Below are 20,698 nucleotides of genomic sequence, written 5' to 3'. Positions count from 1 at the left end.
ATTGTTCTAAGAGAAGCTGCAGTGTTTTAAGAGGGTCCCCTACCACAGTGGGAATTACAGACTCAGTTACTTCCCAATGTACCTGCACCACGAAAACTTTCAGTGTTGTAGTAGCATAACAGATGCACTTAGAATGTCAAATGAACTCCCAGAAAGAAAATAAATAACTTTCAAGTAAATGTTAATGATCCGCTTCTTTTCCTGCACCCATTACACTGCACATATTAGTAGGAACATTATGCAATCCAAGAACAAGCTTTCTTTGATTTGTCCCTGATTATTGTCCAAAAGAAAATTAATTGATGCTGGAGCTGTTTGTTAGGAGAGAGCAACAGGAAACCAGTAAATAATGACATGGCAGTCAGGGGGTAGAGGAAACGTGCCAATGTCTGCAAAGGCTCTTGGGAACTAAATGCAGATCTAAGGGCCTACAGTGTGTCAGAGCAGGATCTGTGTATTCCTAGAGCTGAACAAAAGGCATAAATATGAGTTAAAGAATGAAGCTCGGGCTGCAAAAGGAAGATTGTCTGTATTTATGTTGCTCACTTTCAGGCAATCTGTTTTTGTGCCTTTTTCTGGCAGTGTTAGCTGGATGGCTGAGAGGGGGCTGAGACCTGACATGATTTCCACCAAGCTAGAGACATTACTGAGGGGGCCAGGGGAAATAATGCAGCTAGGCGAGGGGCTGAAGACCTGAGGAAGCAGAGTGGTCCGGTAGCTAAGGTGCGAGGCCGGGATTAAGGAGATTAACGTTAGTGCCAGATTCAGCCGTTGGCTTGCTATATGATCTTACTTGCTTCACTTCTTTGTACAACCTTCCAATACCGGTGGGCTGCTCACTGTTCTCCCCTTGGAGTACGTATACAAAGCAGCAGGGTGGATACACGCACTAGTTCTGATCAGATTAGTGCGCTAAAAATAGCTCCGTGGCCACGGCGGCCTGGGCAGCGGCTCAGGCTAACTGCCCGAGTATTTACCTAGGTTCTTGGACAGGATTGTGTTCGGGTAGCTAGCCAGAACTGCCAGCTTTGTGGCTGCTGTGGCCACACTGCTATATTCAGCACACTTACTCACTCAGAGCGAGCCTGTGTATGTCTGCCCAAGCAGGGTCTTACTTCTCCCAGCTGCAATGTAGACGTAGTCCTGGTTGTCACTTAGCCCAGGTAAACATAACAGGACCGTTTCCACTGGTGTAACTCTATCGACTTCAGTGGGTTACACAATGCTGGTTCTGACTCATTTTCATTTTTAGGGAGAGATTTTCGGAGACCCTAAGGAGAAATAGGCAGCCAACTCCCTTTGGCTTTCATTGGAGTTGGGCATCGGTCTCTTGCGCCTTTAAAGTCCCCACTTAACACTGCATTTAAATCAGTCCTTCCAGCTCCTTAATGATCTTCCTTACCCTTCTCTGAGTTTCCTTCAAATGTCTATAAATGTTTCTCTGCAAATGCACCACCCTCTTTGACTACAACGACTTCCATTAGAATTGAACCTGTGTCCTGGGGCAGAATTGATCCCACTGGATCTAATGATTTTCAGAGTGCAAAATGTAGAGTCAATGCTATTTTGAAGGACTCTGTGGAAACAAAACCTGACTGGGTACCTTTTCTCTGAGTAATTCCACTTTGTGCTTTCTTTCCTATTCAGTAATCGCACATCAGAAGCAATCAGGAAGTTTAAGATTCTAGTAGTGTACTTTATAAATGGATATAGATCCTTGTGCTCAACTTGAAAATGCTTTGTTATAAAGTACAATAAATCAGAGCTGCTTCTGCCTCTGAAAATCTCTCTTGCTTCCTGTTCAGAAAACAGAAACAGGTAATGAACTCAGCAGCTCTTTATTATAAGAGTCAATGGGTTTTTTAAAATTGTGATGGCATCCCCTTGTGCTCATTTTACTCTAACATAACCCGCTTTCCTTGTTATAGTACCTGGGGATATTCTTAAAATAGCAAAAATCCCCTCTAATAAGTGACACTGGAAAACAAAGGTTTTTCAGTTCATTGGTCTAGTGATGCTGGAGTCTGCAGGACTTGAAGTTCTGAGTCATTAGGGGACTTACATGCCAATCAGAGAGCAAACAGCAAGATACTTCAAAAATAAGGTGAATTAAGGCTGAGAACATCAACAACTTACTGGTAAAAATCCTTACGAGAATGTTGTAGATTATATATATATATATTTAAAAATAAATATATGTAACCCTTATGGCCAAGAAACTAAGATTTTAGGTGAAAATTTACAAAATTAATTGATATTTTTCTAGTATTAAAATCTCTCTGATCACCTAATCTGACCTCCTACACAGCACAGGCCATGTATGAAAGCTGTTTTGTATCCCTAATAATTTTTGTTGCCTTACGCTGTAATTTTTCCAATTCTAATGTATCTCCTTTAAGGAAGGGCAACCAGAATTGCATGCAGTATTCAAGGTGTGGGTGTACCAGGCATTTACATAGTGGCATTATGCTGCTTTCTGTCATATTATCTATCCCTTTGCTAATGGTTCCTAACTTCTGTTAGCTTTTTTGACTGCTGCTTCAGACTGAGCAGATGCTTTCAGAGAGCTACACAGGTTGACTCCAAGATCTCTTTCTCAGCTAATTTAGAACCTGTGTATAATTGGGATTATGTTTTCCAATGTGCATTACTTTGCATGTATCATCATTGAATTCCATCTGCCATTTTGTTGCCCAGTCATCCAGTTAAGTGAGATCCCTTTAACTCTTAACAGTCAGTTTTGGACCTAATTATCTTGAATAATTTAGTATCATCTGCAAACTTTGCCACACGTTTACCCCCTTTTCCAGATCATTTATGAATATGTTGAATAGTCCAGGGCCCAGTATAGCTCCTTAGGGAACCCAGCTATTTACCTCATTCCATTGTGAAAACTGACCATTTAGTCTTACCCTTTGTTTCCTATCTTTGAACCACTTAATGATCCATGAGCGGCCCTTCCCTCTTACCCCATGACAGCTTACTTTGCATAAGAGCCTTTGGTGAGGGACCTTGTCAAAGGCTTTCTGGAAGTCCAAGTACACTATATACACTGGATTCCCCTTGTCCATATGTATGTCTGATGCCCTCAAAGAATTCTAATAGGAAGGTGAGACATGATTTCTCTTTACAAAAGCCCTGTTGACTCTTCCCCAACAAATCATGTTCATGTGCGTGTCTGATAATTCTGTTCTTTACTGTAGTTTCAGCCAGTTTGCCTGGTACTGAGCTTAGGTTTGCTGGTCTGTAATTGCCAGGATTGCCTCTGGAGTCTTTTTTTAAAAATTGGCCTTACATTAGCTCCAGGCATCTTATCCAAAGGATGATTTAAGCAATGGGTTAAATACTACAGTTACTAACTCAAATATGAAATTGTGAAATTTCTTCAGAACCCTTGGGTGAATACCATCTGGTCCTGGTGACTTATTGTTTAATTTACCAATTTGTTCCACAACCTCCTCTATTGACACCTCAATCTGGGATAGTTCCTCAGATTTGTCCTCTAAAGAGAATGGCACAGGTGGGAATCTCCCCCACATCCTCTGCAGTGAAGACCGATCCAAATAACTCATTTAGCTTCTTTGCAACAGCCCTGTCTTGCTTGAGTGCTCCCTTCAGCACTTTGATTGGCCAGAGGCCACACTGAGTGTTTGGTAGGCTGCCTGCTCCTGATGTACTTAAAAAAATGTTGCTGTTAGTTTTTCTGTCTTTTGCTAATTGTTCTTCAAAGTCTTTTTTGGCTTGCTTGCTTATGCTTTTACAGTAGACTTGCCAGAGTTTATGCATCTTTCTATTTCCCTCAGTAGGATTTGACTTTCAATGTTTAAAGGATGTCTTTTCATCTCTATCTCTTTTGCTCTGCTATTTAGCCATGGTGGCATTATTTTGGTCCTCTTACTGGGTTATTTATTATCATTATTAACTGGAGTATATATTTAATTTGAGCCACTATTAATGAGTTTTAAAATAGTTTCATATAAAATAATCAGATGCACATTTTAATATTATAGTAATTGCAACATATCCAAGTGAAAGGGTCACTGTTTCAAAGCTTTCCATATCTTCAGGGTTTGTCATTAAGTATTTCTGTGCTGGAAATCTGTAAGCCAGTCTCTGATTTTGGCTCAGAAAAGTCTGGGGCATTTTGAATCAAAAAAAACCCCAAAGAGTTTTATCTACCTAAAACAAAGATCTGCATTTAACAGCTTTCTGGCCTACTTGTTTAAAATTCAGTTCGGCTTGGCACAAAGCCCCAAGGAGCAGTGGATAGGGAACTGTACATTTTCTGACAAGTCAGTCAGCCGTGCTATAGTGCATTCATCTTACTGGTTCATTTGTGTCTGCAGCTTTAACACTCTGACACTTAGGGCAGGTCTACACTACAGCTGAGATCGACACTCTGAGATCAATGCTCTAAGATCAATCCAGCAGTGGTCCATTTAGTGGGTCTAGTGAAGACCTGCCAAATCAACAGCAGATCACTCTCCAGTCAACTTCACAGTAACTTGACCCAAAGTACATTGACTCCAGCTACTTTATTCACATAGCTGGAGTTGCATAGTCTAGGTCAACTTACCGCAGTAGTGTAGACGTAGCCTTACTACCATGGTTCTCTTCCAAGACAGCCAAGCTCTTCAGTATCTCAACATCTAATCTGCCCTGGCCTATACCAGCCTCCTATTTCACACACACTCATCTCACCACAATAGCTGTGTTATAGTATCAACATTAAGAGACCGTGGCTAATTGATTTCTGCTTTAGCACTGTCTAATAGAAGAATGAGAATTGTTAATGGCTACTGATTAAAAAAAGGAAGATCTATTTCTAAATCAATTGCAAGAACTGTAAAACTGAGTATAAGTCCCACTGTGATTTTCTATATGGTTATTTAATACCATCTTACCTTCAGAAATCCCAACAAGTTGGTCCTGGGTCTTGTACTATTCAGCATTTTCATTCATCACTTGACTAAGGGGTTGAGAGTACCCTTATAAAATTTACAGATGACACCAAGCTAGGAGGGGTTTCACATACTTTGGAGGAAAGGACTAGAATTCAAAATTACCCTGATAAATTGGAGAACTGGTCTGAAATCAGAAGAAATTCAATAAAATAAGAGCAAAATACTACTTAGGAAGAAAAAAAATCAAATGTTCATCTATAAAATGGGGAATAACTGGCTAGGCAGTGTAGCACTGCAGTACAGGATCTGGGAGTTACAGCGGCTCACACATTGACTATGAGTCACAGGGATGCTGTTACAAAAAAGGCTAATGTAACTCTGCAGAGCAGTAACAGAAGTGTTGTAGCTAAGATACGGGAGGTAATTGTTCCACTCTACTCTGCACTGGTGAGGCCTCAGGTGGAGTTCTGTGTTGAGTTTTAGGCACCACACTTTATGAAAGATGTGGACAAACAGCAGAGAGCCAAGAGGAGAGCAAAAATGATCAAAGGTTTAGAAAACCTGACCTACATGGAAAGGTTTTAAAAAATCTGGGACACGTTCAGTCTTGAGAAAAGTGTTGGGGGACCTGATAACAGTGGGTGATTTCTCTCCACATCCACTGAAGGTAGGACATGTAGCAATGGGCTTAATCTGCAGCAAGGGATATTTAGATGGGATACTAGGAAAAACTTTTTAACTATAATGATAGTTAAGTATTGGAATAGGTTACTAAGGGAGGTTGTTGAATCCCCATCAGTGGAGCTTGTTAAGAACAGGTTAGACAAATACCCATCACGTGTGGTCTAGGCATACTTTGTCTTGCCTCAGCGTGGCGGGGGAGAAATAAACTAGATGACTTCTTGAGGTCTCTTCCAGCCCTACATTTCTGTGATTCGAGAGTATAATGCTAATGGAACAAAATTGCTTTCCTGAACCGTAAAAAGGACACTTGGTAAAGACACAAATATTAGATTTACCTACATATGCTTACAGTCTAACATTACAGTTTTGATTTACTGTTGTTGAATCCATACCAAATTCTTATGAAAACAGTGGGAAGTAATGGATATGGAGTTTAGAGTTACAAGCTTCAACTCCAAAGAACTCTTGGTCACAATGTTAACTAATACCCACAATTTAGCTTATTGGAAGTTCACAGCTTTTGGTTTTGCTAAATCAAAAATATGTAGAGCATCCATTTTTTAAATCCAAAGTATATATTATTAGTTGCCCCTACTATAATTAAGGTTGCAATTTTAATTCCATGCTCATCTTTCTGAAGAATTCACCTTTTGTGCTGACATTTTCTTTGATCTTTCTTGCCCACCAATTACTTTGGTCGTTGACTAGCTTAGCTGACCTGTTTTTCAGCATTTTCTGCATTATAAGGTGGTAGAGGCAGGATAATACTTTCCCAGCTTAGACAGCCATTTTTTTTAAAAAAAATTGAGACTTGCTATGTAAATACTTAATTAGTGGTATATTTTTCTAAGTCTAGAAACCTAGTTTTAAAATAAGTTTAGACACTTCAGTGCAAAACACAAGTAATAATTTAAGCTGCATGCTTACGCCCTTATCCTGCCAACTGATCCATGGAGGCAGACTCTTGTTAATTTCAGTGGGACTCCACGTGAATGCAAAGATGTGCACTCCTGGATCTGATGGCAGAACTGTGGCCTTAATGGTACATGTACTGGGCATATGTGCACAGCTAGATAAGGGCCTGATCAACTCCCAGCATTAAGGTCTATTAAGTTCAGTGCAAGTTTGATCAGTCTTGAAATGTAGTGTCAAAGTTCATTTACCCAGTAAAGGCAGTTAGTGAAGTACATATCTTTTCCAACCTGTTTTCTTTGACAATAAAACCCCAAACTATTTCCCACTAAAATCAGGACAACTGGATGCAAAAAAAACCCTTGTGTGATGCGATGATAGTGTTATTCACACAGAGGGGAAAAGATTGTGTAAGGTTAATATGGGAAGGAGAAGAGAGATCCTTGTTAAAAAATGACAACATAAAACACATGCAACCAACACTTTTAAGAAAAAGGTATTTATTATTTACACAACTGCTATAGTTCCTTAAGAACAATATATACCATCTTTATTTGAAAGGGTCAATCTTCTTTCAAATACAAGAACTGCATAATGCAGGACTGTCAGTAATACAAAACAGCAGTCACATCACACTTCTATAGTGCAGGCTCAAGCAGCGCAAGTAAATTATACTTTAAAATCAGTATGGCTGAATATTGTAATTGAAACACAGTGTTTGCACTCTGACAAGATTAACTAGAACAGAACAAGGGTTTTGTTCATGCTTTAGTAGGAATGTGACTCTCTCATTTGAGGTTTACACCCTTTATCTGGTTAGGAGAATTTTTCTTCAGGCAGACTGCTTTTCACTTAATCAAACAAGGTTGGACTTCTCTCCCTCTGTAGTTTTTTGTCTTTTGTATTTCAGTAATCCACTGCTTTATAATCTAAATGTGCACACTAGTGTACATTTGCCTTAGAGGTGGTGCTTTCCAATCTTGAACTGTCTTGCACAAAGAAACACTGACATACTAATATATACCAAACTTAGACAGCTTGTATTTTATAGTCTTAAATAGTGGAATGGGAGAGGAAGACTGTTTCTAAGACAGAGGGGAAAGAGGACTGATAGAATTCAGAGAATACCAAGACTAGCTCCTTACTCAACCTTTTTGGCCTAAAATTTTTTTTTCCAGTTTCAGAATGGTGTTGCTCTTTAATGGTTATGGTGGTATTATGGCAGCAATGAAAGAAAATATTTTAAATAGTAACACCAGAAATGAATGCAAGAAAAAGCAACTGGCTTATTTCTCTCTCTTTGAGCTTATTGCTGTGATCTTTAAAAAAAAAAAAAAAAGAAGTTAGAACAAACCAACTGGAAGACCAAGTATAAGCAGTCATTCTGGTGTCTGATTCAGTGTCCAGCACTATTGTGTTCTAGCAGAAAAGCAAGGAAAGGTCCAACGATCTCAAATTATGTTTTCTTCAGTTCAGTGCCACAAGAGTTTATTAAAGCTATTGTCCTTGCTTCTTTGAAAGGTACCTGAAAGAAACAAAACAAATTATTATTAACCAAAATAAAATGGGAGGCGGGAAGAAGGGGAATAACGTTAGTACACAAGCGCTTTTATAATAGACTGTATGACACTGCTTAAGAACCAGTATGTTTTTGAATGACTTATTACAAATGGAATGATTCAAGACATATGATCATTAATACACTGAGTGATGGTGGTGGTTAGAGGCAACTTGCCAGATTTCACCATCATTCCCCTCTATGAAAAGTAGATTTTCTACAATCCAACACAGATGTGGCTACTATTTTTGAAAGTAACAACTAACTAAATATACAAACATTTAACTCAAGTTTAAATTAATCTGAAATTACCTGAATAGCTATCTTTAAATCCCTTTGGTCTAAAAATTCTGTTAGGAGTCTGACAAATTCTGAAGGTTGAAGGAAGATGCCTTTAAAGATTAAGGTTTTGATGACCATTCATTAAAGAATAAGGCTATTCAATCACTCCACTTTTAGGGGTCTCCTCTTACTATAGTTGGGAAATGTCAAGCACGGTGGTAACATCACAGTTTTTCTAATCTCTATTAAAAACACCCTATAACTGGCCTTCACAGTAGAGAGTTCCAAAGGGTTAATTTAAAATAAACTTGGCATTTGGCCCTCCATTCTAAGTTGTATACAGCACTAGTAAATTAAGATTTACAACAGATTTCCAGAGCTGTTTGCTTGTCTCAATAAAAACATTTTCACAACAACATGTTGCAGACACACATTTATTGCGTGGTATTGCAAGCTCCTCTCAAAGCTCAGGGCACTTGTATAAACATTATGAGGAAGTCTTTCAAAAGCACAAATGAGTTAGATGCCCAACTTTCCAATGACTTTCAATGAGAGTTAGGCACTTACCTACCTTTTATGCCTTTGAAAGTCTCCCCCCAAAGGCTATATAGCCTTAATAAAATACTTTACTGCCCAAACCTGGTGCACAACATAAACCCACCATGCATAGCATAAACCCTCATTAACAATTAGGAACCTCATTATATAGAGATCTACACTCAACCAGCTCCAACCCTTGTAATATGCCCTGAAGGTTAACAAAAGTTAGACTCTGTCAGACTAGCGGTGGGAAGAGAAGGACTTCCAGGCCCCAGGACCTCTGATGGAGATCACCCTAACCACAGCTCCCCAACCCATGCTATAGAGCAGTTAGGTCAAACACTTCCACTGATCACAACTGCTGTAGTATCACATGGAAGGAGAGGTGCTCTGCTCACCCAAACTGTCAGGTCCCAAACCATTTAGTGTGTTAGGGGTTTGATTTATGACCTAAGTTCCAACTGAAAACTAGAGACCCATCCCATCTCAAGTTGAAGCGTGTGCAGCAGTGCAGTCTTTCCTTCCAGGTAATTTTAAAACATGACACAGTATTTAGGGAGGGAGAAAACTTGACATAGTTCTTACCTTTCCCAGTGTTTGTGATTCAGTTCCAAAAAGTCATCTAATTTTGCTATTTCTTTGAGGTACTGAGTAAGCTTTAAAAGCTCCTTGTCTTTATCCCGATTTAAATGTGCTTTCATAAAGGGTCTTATCTATTGAGAGACGGAAGTATAAGCATTTGCCTAACACAACACTTGCAATTCTCTCACATTTGGTTATGTGTGAATTAGGTATAGATTTATTATTTGTTAAGTAAGGATACTGTTCAGAGTAAGTTAGGCATCCCTGCCACTCAAAGAGAAACCCCAGAAAAGTCTACACATGATCTGAGCTCACAGAGAGCCTATATACAAACTCTACCAACCAAGTCTTTTTCAGTATTATAAAGAATAGGGTATTTTATAGGCTTTTAGTTCTTGAGAGATCTTATCCTTCGTGAAAATGCCCACCTGCCGAAGCCAACTAGAAAAAAAATTTCTTGCTGTCTCAGTTTTCAAACGGGAACAAAGAAGGGTATCCTTCATACTTACTTTCCTGCTAGTTAGTTCAGAAATGCCTACAATCTGCAGCTCAGTTCACTGAAGTCTTAAGTTATATGGTATGCATACTGCATTTGGAAACTGGAAGCCTGGATGGCCGTAACTGAGACATTAAATTATCACTTCCACAAGTTTCTGTACAGAACCTTCTACCTCAGAGACAGGAAATCTCTTAACTATCCATAACAGAACATGACTGTTACTGCTCCGTTTTCAGTCTGTCCCTGCTGCAATCTCACCAAAGAGGTTACAAAATTATAGCAAGAACTTAAGGTACTTTCCAGTTACAGATCAATCTGCTGCTATTCTAGCTTGAACACGCCTATTACTGGTTATTTGACTTCGGAGTAAGAGGGACACAGTCAAATACAAGTTACTGAAGCTTCAGGTATTCCATCTGCCCCAAATTCCCCCGCTGAGGCATTACACTTACATTTCCCTATCATTTTTCTCTCCCCTATTATTCTGTGAAAGACACCCCCCTACACACCACCAATGGGGGGAGGAGGGGAAGGGAACGAAGTAAAAATGACTGTACACAAAGTGCCATTAAATGCACAAAATAAAACTGTAAAGGAAGTTTTGTGTAACCCTTTGTCACAGTAATCTCTGGTGTTGCTTGTAACACTAGAGGGTTCAAAAATGTAAATGATTTTGAGCTGACTGTGACCTTTTAAAAAGGAGCTGTGAAACTCACTCCATATCTCGCTATCCACTTGTATCATAAGCTTTTGGACAATCAGTGAAGCCCAAGGGGCGTGGCTGATTAAATTCTTTTGCCTTAGGTTGAAAATCTGATCTTGATTCCCCTTCCTCAACAATCATCTCCAATTTGTCTTGCTGTCAATATATTCTGGGCTGTAACACATTTGTGTTATATCCCCATTAACAAGTAACAATACTGTTCTGTCAGTCTCACCACTTCATCACATCTCTCTCTAGTCAGACTGAACGTTCAATTCAACGTTCTATTCAGTAAATCAACATCAATGAGGAAGAGTCTGGAAACAGAAGTTAGGGGGCAATTTTGTTCTGTATGATTTCATAGGAACAGGACCTTTTTTATATTGGCTAACTACTGATAAAGTACAGTAACAAGATATTTAATGGAGTTATTTTCTGACCATGAAGCACACTTCTGAGATTGTCATTTATCCTATGTTTGTACAGCACCAAGCACAGCGGGGCCCAATCTGATTGTGGTCTTTAGGCACTACTACAATGTAAATGTATAATACATATACACAAATGATATAATAATTTTACTCCTCCTACTTCATTTCAGCAGTCTAAATGTTTCTACTTTAACAGTGAAAGCGACTCTAGTCCAAAGAGGAGTTCCTTGTTTTTAAACTATCAAATATGCATTGTGTTTTGTTGATCAACATCTCAGTAATTTAAAAACAGCAATGAAATACAGAAAGCAGCTATAAGAAGTCAATTATTTACTTTCATTTGTTGCTGCTCTGCTAATAATTTCACTGAGTTACCTTTAGTCCATTTTGTGGGTTCATTAGAAAGTTTCGTCCAATATCATCAAACATGATAGTATTTTTCTTGTTGTAAAACTCTGAAAATTTGCCCCATATAACACCAAGAGGTTTCACCTGCAAATAGAAGTGTGTAAGAGTTACCTGAGGTAAAACATGTGATGTAAAGATTACAAGAGACATGGAAATCATACCATTAATGTTGCAACTTTACTGTACTTGTCACTTATTCTTTTGCTTAAGAATTAGCAGGTGCATGCTGTCTATTGTCTTCAATACAGTACTTCAAAATGACTCATTGAATGTATATTGGGGATTTCAGCAGATTCAGTATAGCCACCACTAAGAAAAGTAGTCTTGTGACACAATTGAATGTTCTCCCAATAGCCCTGTTTATTTTTTGTTTGGCAGCAACATTCTCCATTATAACCAAAAAAACACTATAAATTCAAAATGCTACAATGTGATTGTTCTTCCCAGTCCCCGTTCTTGAACTTCAGTTGGGTTTTAGGGTTTTCTTATGTGCAAGTCCCAACACAAACTTAAGTCAAAAATATATAAGGGAGTTCCGATCACTAGCTTTTTTAAAAGGAAATTTTACTGTTTAAAATGAGGAAAAGCATTAATCTAGGAAATACAAATGGTTCTTACATCTATTAGTCCTCTCCTTGGAGTGTGCACCGTTATCATGGCAGCACTGTCCAACATGAAGGTTATCTTGTAGTTTGCATTTGTACTCACTCCCAGCTCCTGGGTAACAGAGATTAATAACTGAAATTCTAGACAGACAGTTTTACTGCTATAAGTTAAAAACTTTGATTGTAATACATTATATCGGTGAAGGGGTCAGCTGTTGAGGATGAACAGAGACATGCTAAAAAGAGGTCTGCTCTCCTATCCAATGAGAATAAAGTACAGAATTCTACTAACAGAAAAAACTGATGTGAGTGTAGTTTTGCAATTCCTAGGGTCAAACTTAATAAATAATTTACATCAGTATAAAATCAAAGTGAGTTCAGTGAAGAGGCAAGATACAGAGACCTTCTGACCTACATCCGTATCATCCCTATATCCACAACAAGCAAGAAGAGAAGAGGGGGCAACATCCTCCAAAATTTCTAGATGATGCAGACCCCTCGCTCAGTCTCTAAAGCTAAGTGTGTAACAAATAGTGTGTGTTTTCCTTTCTTCTATTTGTTCCTGTTCCACATTATAGCCAGGCCCAAAGACCAAGCAAAAATGATAGTAGTCAATGTGTGGGACAATAGAAGGGTAAGTGCCTAATCAAAGAATCAGCCTTGCAACAGATGTGGCTCACCTTTTATAGACCTGGCCGCTCCTGAAACAATGGGAGCACAGACAACTTAGATCATTTATAGAAATGAATTTTTGAGTAAATGACACTGCATCATTTCTATTTCAAATCCTTTCTTAAAAATATCATGTATAGCACTAAACTTTGCTATAATGTGTAAGTTTTATATAATACTCTGTTGCACATACCAGAATTAAAATTCAGAGCCATGCACCAAGTAAGCACAAACCATCCACTGCAACAGCTTTCCTTCTGACATCTAGCTACACTTGAATGCCTTGCTATTATGTACAAAGTGAAACTTCTTACAAATGAAGAGTACTCTCTGCATAGAGCAGTGTCAGTGTTATACCAAAGCAAAATGCTAAAAAGCATCTGAATTCCATTTATATGTGCGTGGTGAGAATAAAATTAAACAGGGTTATTCTGCCTCACTTTTGTTGCTGCAGACGTGACCTCTGAGAACTATAACAGGGTGTGGTGACCCTTCAAAGACAGCTCCAGAACTTTTTTCTGTTTCAGCTATTTAAGGCCAGGTACTTTGGGAGTTGTTGTTCCCAAATGGATGATGCAAACTGTAGGCTAGAAGCAACATAAGCTTGAAGCTATGAAAGGGGACAACAACACAAGAGACGTCTTCAGCTCAGTTTAGAAGGAGAGAGAGAGAGAAGCAGCAAGCTGCTATTGGTGGGAATCAAGTGACCAAGACTGGGCCACAGTGGGGCTCCCAGCAGAGAAGGAAACCAGGAAGGCCAGAGAGGGTGAAGCATATATAGCTGAGTTTGGAGCAAATGGCTGCTTTGCTATCCAGGACTACCTGCAGCCCATGGTGGAGGGAGATCACACAGGCTCCTCTGGAGTGCTGAGGTGCCATCTAGAGGTAGCCTAGTTATATCCCTGCAATCAAGGTGAGATTGTTGCATGTACCTGGGAATTGGCTGTGGCCAAAGGAAGGTAAATGATTTGTTTTCTAGATATTTTATTTCATTGGACTTTCCTTTACCTATGACAGGACTATTGTTTTTTATCCAGAGTGCTAACCAGAGAAGGGAAACTGAGGCAGCAGCTGCACCTCACATGAGTGGTAAGCAACCCTTTTACAAAGATACCTAATCATATACCCACATTGGTTTGAACCATGTTTTAGTACCAGTGAACTGAAACGTAAGCTCTCTGACATCTCCTTTGCAATAAATGCTAGCCAGTAAGAGCAGGAAAGTCTGACAGACCTATTTATCAGAGTGAGGTACATCTGACCAGAGTTAAGGATGTGTAATGTTTACCATTCTCACCCCAATTTCATTCATTCATAACTCAAAGCTTTCATAGCTTTGACTGAAGTTCTCTATCACTGATCTCTACCTAAGGCTGATGTATAAAAAGACCATGACTATTCTGAGCATAAGCAAAGTGGAAAATACACTTTTCTCAATTAAAAACACTGAAGAATGGCAGCCACAAAGCCAAAACAGCAGAAGTACAAAAGCCATAATTTTGGAATTGAAACTGTTTTTGATTTGACTGAGAGTTTTGAAAATTACAAACCAAACATGCAGCAATTTTTACTAAACTCACTAAGTGGATAGCTAAAGCTAGCGGCAAATATGTTCACGGCTAAGTCAGTTATGCACTCACTAGCTAATTGCCTGTTGTGCTTAAATCAGTAAAGAACTGGATCTGAAAGGGCTCCTATAGACTTTGTAAGAGGCACAGGAGAGAGCAGAGCTTCAACGTTGGGGAAGGCGCAAGGAAAAAAATAGAGGAGCTTCCTGCTGTGGATCTCTAGGATGCTGTGTGTGTATCTATGGACACTTTTAAAAAACTGCATTACATTTATGAAATAGTATGTGATATTATAATTACAGATTAGATTGGTCATGCAGATTTTGCCCTGTCATTTGTATATATAATCTCTAGCACCTACTCTTATATTTTAACTGTGCAGATTTAACACTTACTGCAGTGAAAATGTATATAGAATTCTAAAATTAGGATTATTCTCAGTTTTGAGACGGAGACAGTTTTAAAAACACCATGAACTTTTAGAAAACCCAAACAGCTTTTGATCTCCCTGCCCACACTTCCTAACTGCTGGTATTGCTATATAAGCTGCTGAACACAGTCTCATTAAAGGTTACGAACTCAAATCTACCAAATACTGACAACATAATAGAAACAAATGATATTTCCAAACATAACTTACTTTCATTTTAGCTTCAATCCACTTCATATTAGTAGCAGCTAGAACAAGGGGAGGAGGAAAAACACTTTATCAAGATGAACCAGTGAAAGGTAAAGTTTCAGTTCTCTTAACCTAAGAGACTTGCCTGCTTGGTACAAGTTAAATTATCATTACATATTCTCTCCATCACTGTCCAAAAGTTTGTTTCCTATATAAAATATTTAGTGGAAGCTAACTAATTCCTTTTAGCTTGAAAAATGTAACAGACTAGATCAAATATTGTATACACTTTAAAAGGCAGACTATTCAAACTAAATCAACCCTTTTGCTGTAACATGATTAAACCTAGATAAAAAAAATTAGACTGTAGCTCAGCTAGAGACAAGCCTCAACCTGCTAGAAGACAGGAAACCAAGTGGTGTGTTCAGGCAAATTAGTGACTGCCCTGTAATAATAGTGACAGAGTTTTGCTTGTTTCCTGCCCCACTCTGCTGAGGAATACTGTTATCTGGTTTGGGATATATGCACATCACCAAGCAGCATATGGATGTTTAACATACAGCTTAATCTCTTCAATTACTTGTTAATCTGTACAAATTAATATTCAATATAATTTTACATCCTGTTCATTTCTTCACCACATTCACTTATTTGCATGGGCAGTATACTGTGCTTAGCTACTTGAGATCTATCATCTTTCTAAAAATAGATCTAATCACTACTGAGCACAAACCGACTACTCACTCAGGGATTAAATAAAATACAGCCAAAATTAAGGTATTGCATCAGGTTTTACAATGAACAGCAAAAGCTGCAAGTATATTTAACATCTCTACTGCAGCATCCTACATGCCAAACAATTTACAAGATTTTCATTTGGTAAAGAAAATAACTTACACCAAATTACAATATCATAATCTTCATATGCAGATGTCAGGAATTCATGAAGGTATGGCCTCATTAACTCTACCCCGGTTTCTGCACATGACCTATGGTCTGAGAGGAAAACAGAACAACATATTTTTTGTTAAATCTGATTCCTGTATGGGCCCCATCAAAGAGGCACCCAACACTTTAAAAAACAATGAATATATTCTCCTAAATCCTATTATATAGGGAAGTTGTATCCCCACACTGGGAACTAAAGCAGAGAGACTCTAGCTTGCCCAAGCCTGTGGCAGAGCCAAAAATTTAACATAGGTTCCCCCAGACAGAATCCAGTTAACCATAAGACCATTTTTCCTCCCTTATTTCAAAAGGCAGTATGTGTGATCACGTGCCTTATTTATTCTTACTGTCAAACACATAAGCATAATAGTTTGCCTTCATTAGAAAATGGCTTCCTGTGAAACTCTCCTTATTAACACAGCACCTTCAACTCTTGCTTGTACTAATGACTTGAATTCTGATCCCAGATTACGAACATATCACACATGTGCACACACACAATTTTTAGGGGGTTGAGGGTAAGGAGAGAGAAAGATAATTGGTAGGGTTTAAAGTCAAACTCCATAATGTCTCCACATCCCAGAATAGTCTGTGAAGTCATAAGAAAATGCTGATCTCTCAGAGAAACCATTTTGGTAGTTTTCATATGCAATGTATTATGGATGGGTGTTTCAAAACTCCATGAGAATCACACTGAACTAATCTCCTCTTCCCAAAAAGAGAAACCTGATCACCTACAGGTTGACTTTATCGTATTTAAAATAAGTGTTTTTCCCTTCACTGCCACCTCGCTGCCTGGGACAGCATACGAAAGGAAAATTATTAGGACGAAAGTATAAACTTAAAAAAATACAACCCTTCTCTCTGCATCCCTGTGTAGCAAGTTTATGTATTGTGGCCTTAAGCCAACAGTATTCAATGTTGATAAAGCAAAGTTTTAAAAACAGTAGCAATGCAAGACAAAAAAAAAAAAAAAAAAAAAAAGTACAAGGCAGATTATGGTGGTACGAGCAAAAGTTATTAAAATGTGACTTGTAAGGGGAAAAATACCTATCAAAGACTAACATAGTAATTAGTGAACAGGCTAATTTATTTTAAAAAAAAATTCTATAACTTACCAAACAGTGTGTAATCAACATCTAGTACCAACAGCTTTTTCCCTTCCCTAGGAGGATTCAGAATTTCCACTTTGTACTCTTTGACTCTCCGGGAAATTTTTAGTAGGTTTTCTTCCCTAATAGAACAGTACAAACAGTTATAGTTAACACATCAGGACTGAACATTCAGGAACACTGCAATCTTTTCTTAAAATGGCCACAACACACCTATTTTCTACTTCAACAACTTCTTCCTCAATATCAAAGTCATTGACTACATCATCATTGTCAGGGGGTGGTCCAAGGACATCCTCCTAGAGGGATGAAAAAATACAGCAGCATTAAAAACAAACATACTGGATCTCAGGATTTTGTTACAACACATTACAGGAAAAAGATAAAATGACAATCTATATGCTTTTCATTTTAACAGTGGCACAATTAGTGAAACTTTTGAGACACACTAGAAGCACATAAGAGCTTATACTTAAAACTGATCACTACAGCAATTATAACATGCAAATCTATTACAGTTCTACAGGCAAGTTCATTTTACATACAAGGTAGGAGCAGCAAAGTTGGTATGGTGCCATTCTTACACTAACTTGTCTCTGGAACACTAGAATTTCAGTCATAATTAGGAAACACATGACAAAAGTGCAATTTATAATTTCATAGAAGCAAATGGGCAAAAAGAAAATGTTTACCAAACTCTCTTCACGAGTTCCCATCATCATGATTTTAGTATTTGGTTTCAGTTTGAGAGCTCCGAGCTTAACATCATTGTCTGCAGGTTTGCCTACAATACAAGCAGATCATTGTTTTTGCACTGAAGTCAAGGGGTTTCAGTTGGTCTAAGATGACAGACCCTTACTAAATACCATGCCATTGGAGCCTCAATGTCCCTATGTCACTACCATGTTCAAGGATGGACTATTACGAACCTGTATTAATACACAGAGTAATTACTTGTAATACAACAGCGCTTTGAGTCTCCAATCAAGACACCCAGGTACTACACATAAACTCCCTGTTGTACTTGCAGTTTACTTTTTTTAAAAAAACTTTAATTTGCAGAAATTTCACATCAGTAATTTAAAAACAGGCATGATGTACCAAAGCTAAGCAACAGCCAGGGATGTGTGACATCCCTGTGAACACACCCATCAGCGTGGGGAGGGAAGAGTGCCACTGGTGTATACAGCTTGGACACACAAAAGCAGGTTCTTCCTCTGATGAGTTAGGCAGCTCTGCCAGTAGCTAATGTGAAGAATTACCTTTCATTTTAAGTCCAAGCAGCTTTTGGCGCTCTGGTAGCACTCCTGTAAGGCCTTTGAGAGATTGTTTAAGATCTAACACTGTATCATCTTCTGATAATGAGGTTATAGAATATTCCTGTCCACCCCATTTTATTATAAGAGACAGAGACATCCTTGAAGCATATGTTCAGTATTACTGCCAGCAATATCTGCAAGAAGGGAAGAGAAAAAGAGATGGTCATATTAAAAAAAAAAAATACAGCACTCAGAACAGCACTTAATTGGAAGGCAAGTAGATTTATACTATATGCTTACAGTATTTTAAAGGCTGCAGTATAACTTAGGTTGTTTGTTTAAAGTTGTTCATTTTGTATGAACTGCAGCAGTTATGACCAAGTTTTAAAACTGAGGGGTTAGTGTAGAGCTAAAACTGGGGCTTGGAGTTACATTTGTACTGAACTTAGCAGTATTATATTCATTAGTGAGCTCCAACAATGCTAATTCAATGCACATCCAGCCTAGTCCATGCTAGTAGCACCCAGCTATAGCCAAGCAGCATCGCAATCATAGTCACTGCAAATCTCAACTGCACTAAGGAACTATTAAGCAATGAGACTGTTAAGAGTGTTAGCTCTACACGTGTAATTATGGAAGAACAACTAATATACAAATATTTCTAGCCTTGACAGTTAAATGTAAGCATTAGCCTTCTCTACTCATTTACACCATTACAGAAGTGTAATACCTGCAATACAACACACTCAAGGACATATTTTATTGTGCTATTATCAAAGTAGGTGTGTGAAAACAAAGCCAAAACAAACACTTGCCCAGACACTGCGATTACATCATAACCTTACAGTTCACTCAAAACAACCCTATCTTTGACTTACTTAGGATCATTCATACCAACTGTATCCAAAACAGTTTACAGTTAAGTCACACACAGTAACAGACACTAATAGCAGAGGGAGAAAGAGATTTAGTAGTATAGAGAAGAGAGAAAAACATGTTTTCTGTTGAGGTTTAAAAATGGGTGGAGAATCAGTGAGGTAGAAGGTCAAAGGAAGGCTGTTCCAGATTAGCAGGAGGTGAGGAGATGACTTGCCACCCCTCTCCCCTGAGACAGACAGTGCTGTCCAGAGAGAGAGCATCTCACTGTCAGGAACACTCAGCTCTGCTAGTGGATGCAAACAGATTAACCAGCTTGTTCACCATCAAGAAGAATGTTTCCAGTTAGAAATGCAGATGTTATGGTGGAGGTAAAGCTCTCGGCCTCTTGCACAGCTGGTAAAGTTCTGTTGGCCAAACTCAGACTTACTTCCAGTGCTAGCGCTCCATAGTCTCCCTTTCACTTCACCTGTCGTAGGTCTTCTGTATACTAGGGCTGAGGAGTCACAGCTTAGACCCTTATTCAGAAATGGAGAACAGGACACGAGGTCCTACCAAGCTAGTAGGGGCCCGTGGGCTTATTATAACTAGGCTTCTACAACCAAGTCTCCCTTGACTGCTCTTATTTTTTATTAATGCAACAGGCACATGCAAAAGCACTGACACCCCAAGGGCAGATGAGAGTTTCTAAAATACTGGTTAGCAACTCTCACCTCCCTGCACACTAAGAGACCATCCCCCCGCCCACTGTGGCCAATGTGCCCCCTCCTCCCCGCGGTACCTGACGGACTGTGAACGGTTCACGTGCTCAGCAGCCAACGCGCCCCAGGGGGCCTCGCCACAGATCACGATATCACCCGCATCTCCCGGCTCCCTGCCCCCCCATCACCCGCTGCCGACGGGCCAGCCAGGCCGATGGCTAATGCCCTGCAGCCGGTGGCATACGGGGGGGGCACCTGTTGCACCCACCCGCACAGCTCGGCCAGGCCGTCCCCTCCCCACCGAGCAGCTCAGTCCAGGCACGGCGCTGCCCCCGGGGAGCCGCCCCGCCCGTCGAGCACGGCCAGTGAGCAAGGCGCCCCCCTGCTGCATCCCTACGGAGCGGGAGGGGATCCCAGCCCCGCCTGCGGGCGGCCACACAAGGCCCTTCGCCCCCTCACTCACCCTGGGTAACGGAACCGGCACTTTCCCGGTACCAGCACGCCGGAAGCGGAACTTGCAGTCTCCCCGCGACCCGGAAGTAGTAGTGGAGAAGGACCCGGATGTGGCGGGACAGGAGTCGGGACTGGACGATCCGCTTCCCGCCGCCGAGTGCGCGCGGCTCGCCAGTAACCCGGATGTGCGCGGCCCCGCCTGGGCACCAGGCCTGGGCACAGTGCGCGTGCGCCGTCGAGTGTCGACAGTGGCGTGGCCCGGGGCGCCGGGAGAGAGACAAGGAGCTTTAGGGGGGCTGCAGCGCTGAAGGGGACCCAGGGTGGCTGGGCCTTCGGGATGAGCCGCCCCCGGGGTGGGGGGGAGCTCTGAAGGGCGAGGGGC

General features: G+C 39.9%; 1 protein-coding gene across 1 annotated transcript; it reads right to left on the bottom strand.

The window, feature by feature from the left end:
- Nucleotides 1–6,983: 6,983 nt before the first annotated feature.
- Nucleotides 6,984–20,415, bottom strand: UBLCP1 (ubiquitin like domain containing CTD phosphatase 1). The gene is made up of 11 exons (XM_032800472.2): nt 20,327–20,415; nt 18,290–18,480; nt 17,720–17,811; nt 17,241–17,326; nt 17,034–17,149; nt 15,865–15,963; nt 14,989–15,026; nt 12,122–12,220; nt 11,471–11,587; nt 9,466–9,593; nt 6,984–8,025 (listed from the first exon to the last, which is right to left on the bottom strand). Exons 2-11 carry the CDS (start codon nt 18,441–18,443, stop codon nt 7,998–8,000), a joined length of 957 nt encoding a protein of 318 aa, XP_032656363.1. The 5' UTR covers nt 18,444–18,480; nt 20,327–20,415; the 3' UTR covers nt 6,984–7,997.
- Nucleotides 20,416–20,698: the final 283 nt, after the last annotated feature.

The sequence above is a fragment of the Chelonoidis abingdonii genome, chromosome 7 (assembly GCF_003597395.2).
Source record: "Chelonoidis abingdonii isolate Lonesome George chromosome 7, CheloAbing_2.0, whole genome shotgun sequence".
NCBI classification, from domain to species: domain Eukaryota; kingdom Metazoa; phylum Chordata; order Testudines; family Testudinidae; genus Chelonoidis; species Chelonoidis abingdonii.
This window is presented reverse-complemented; position numbering and strand designations above follow the sequence as displayed.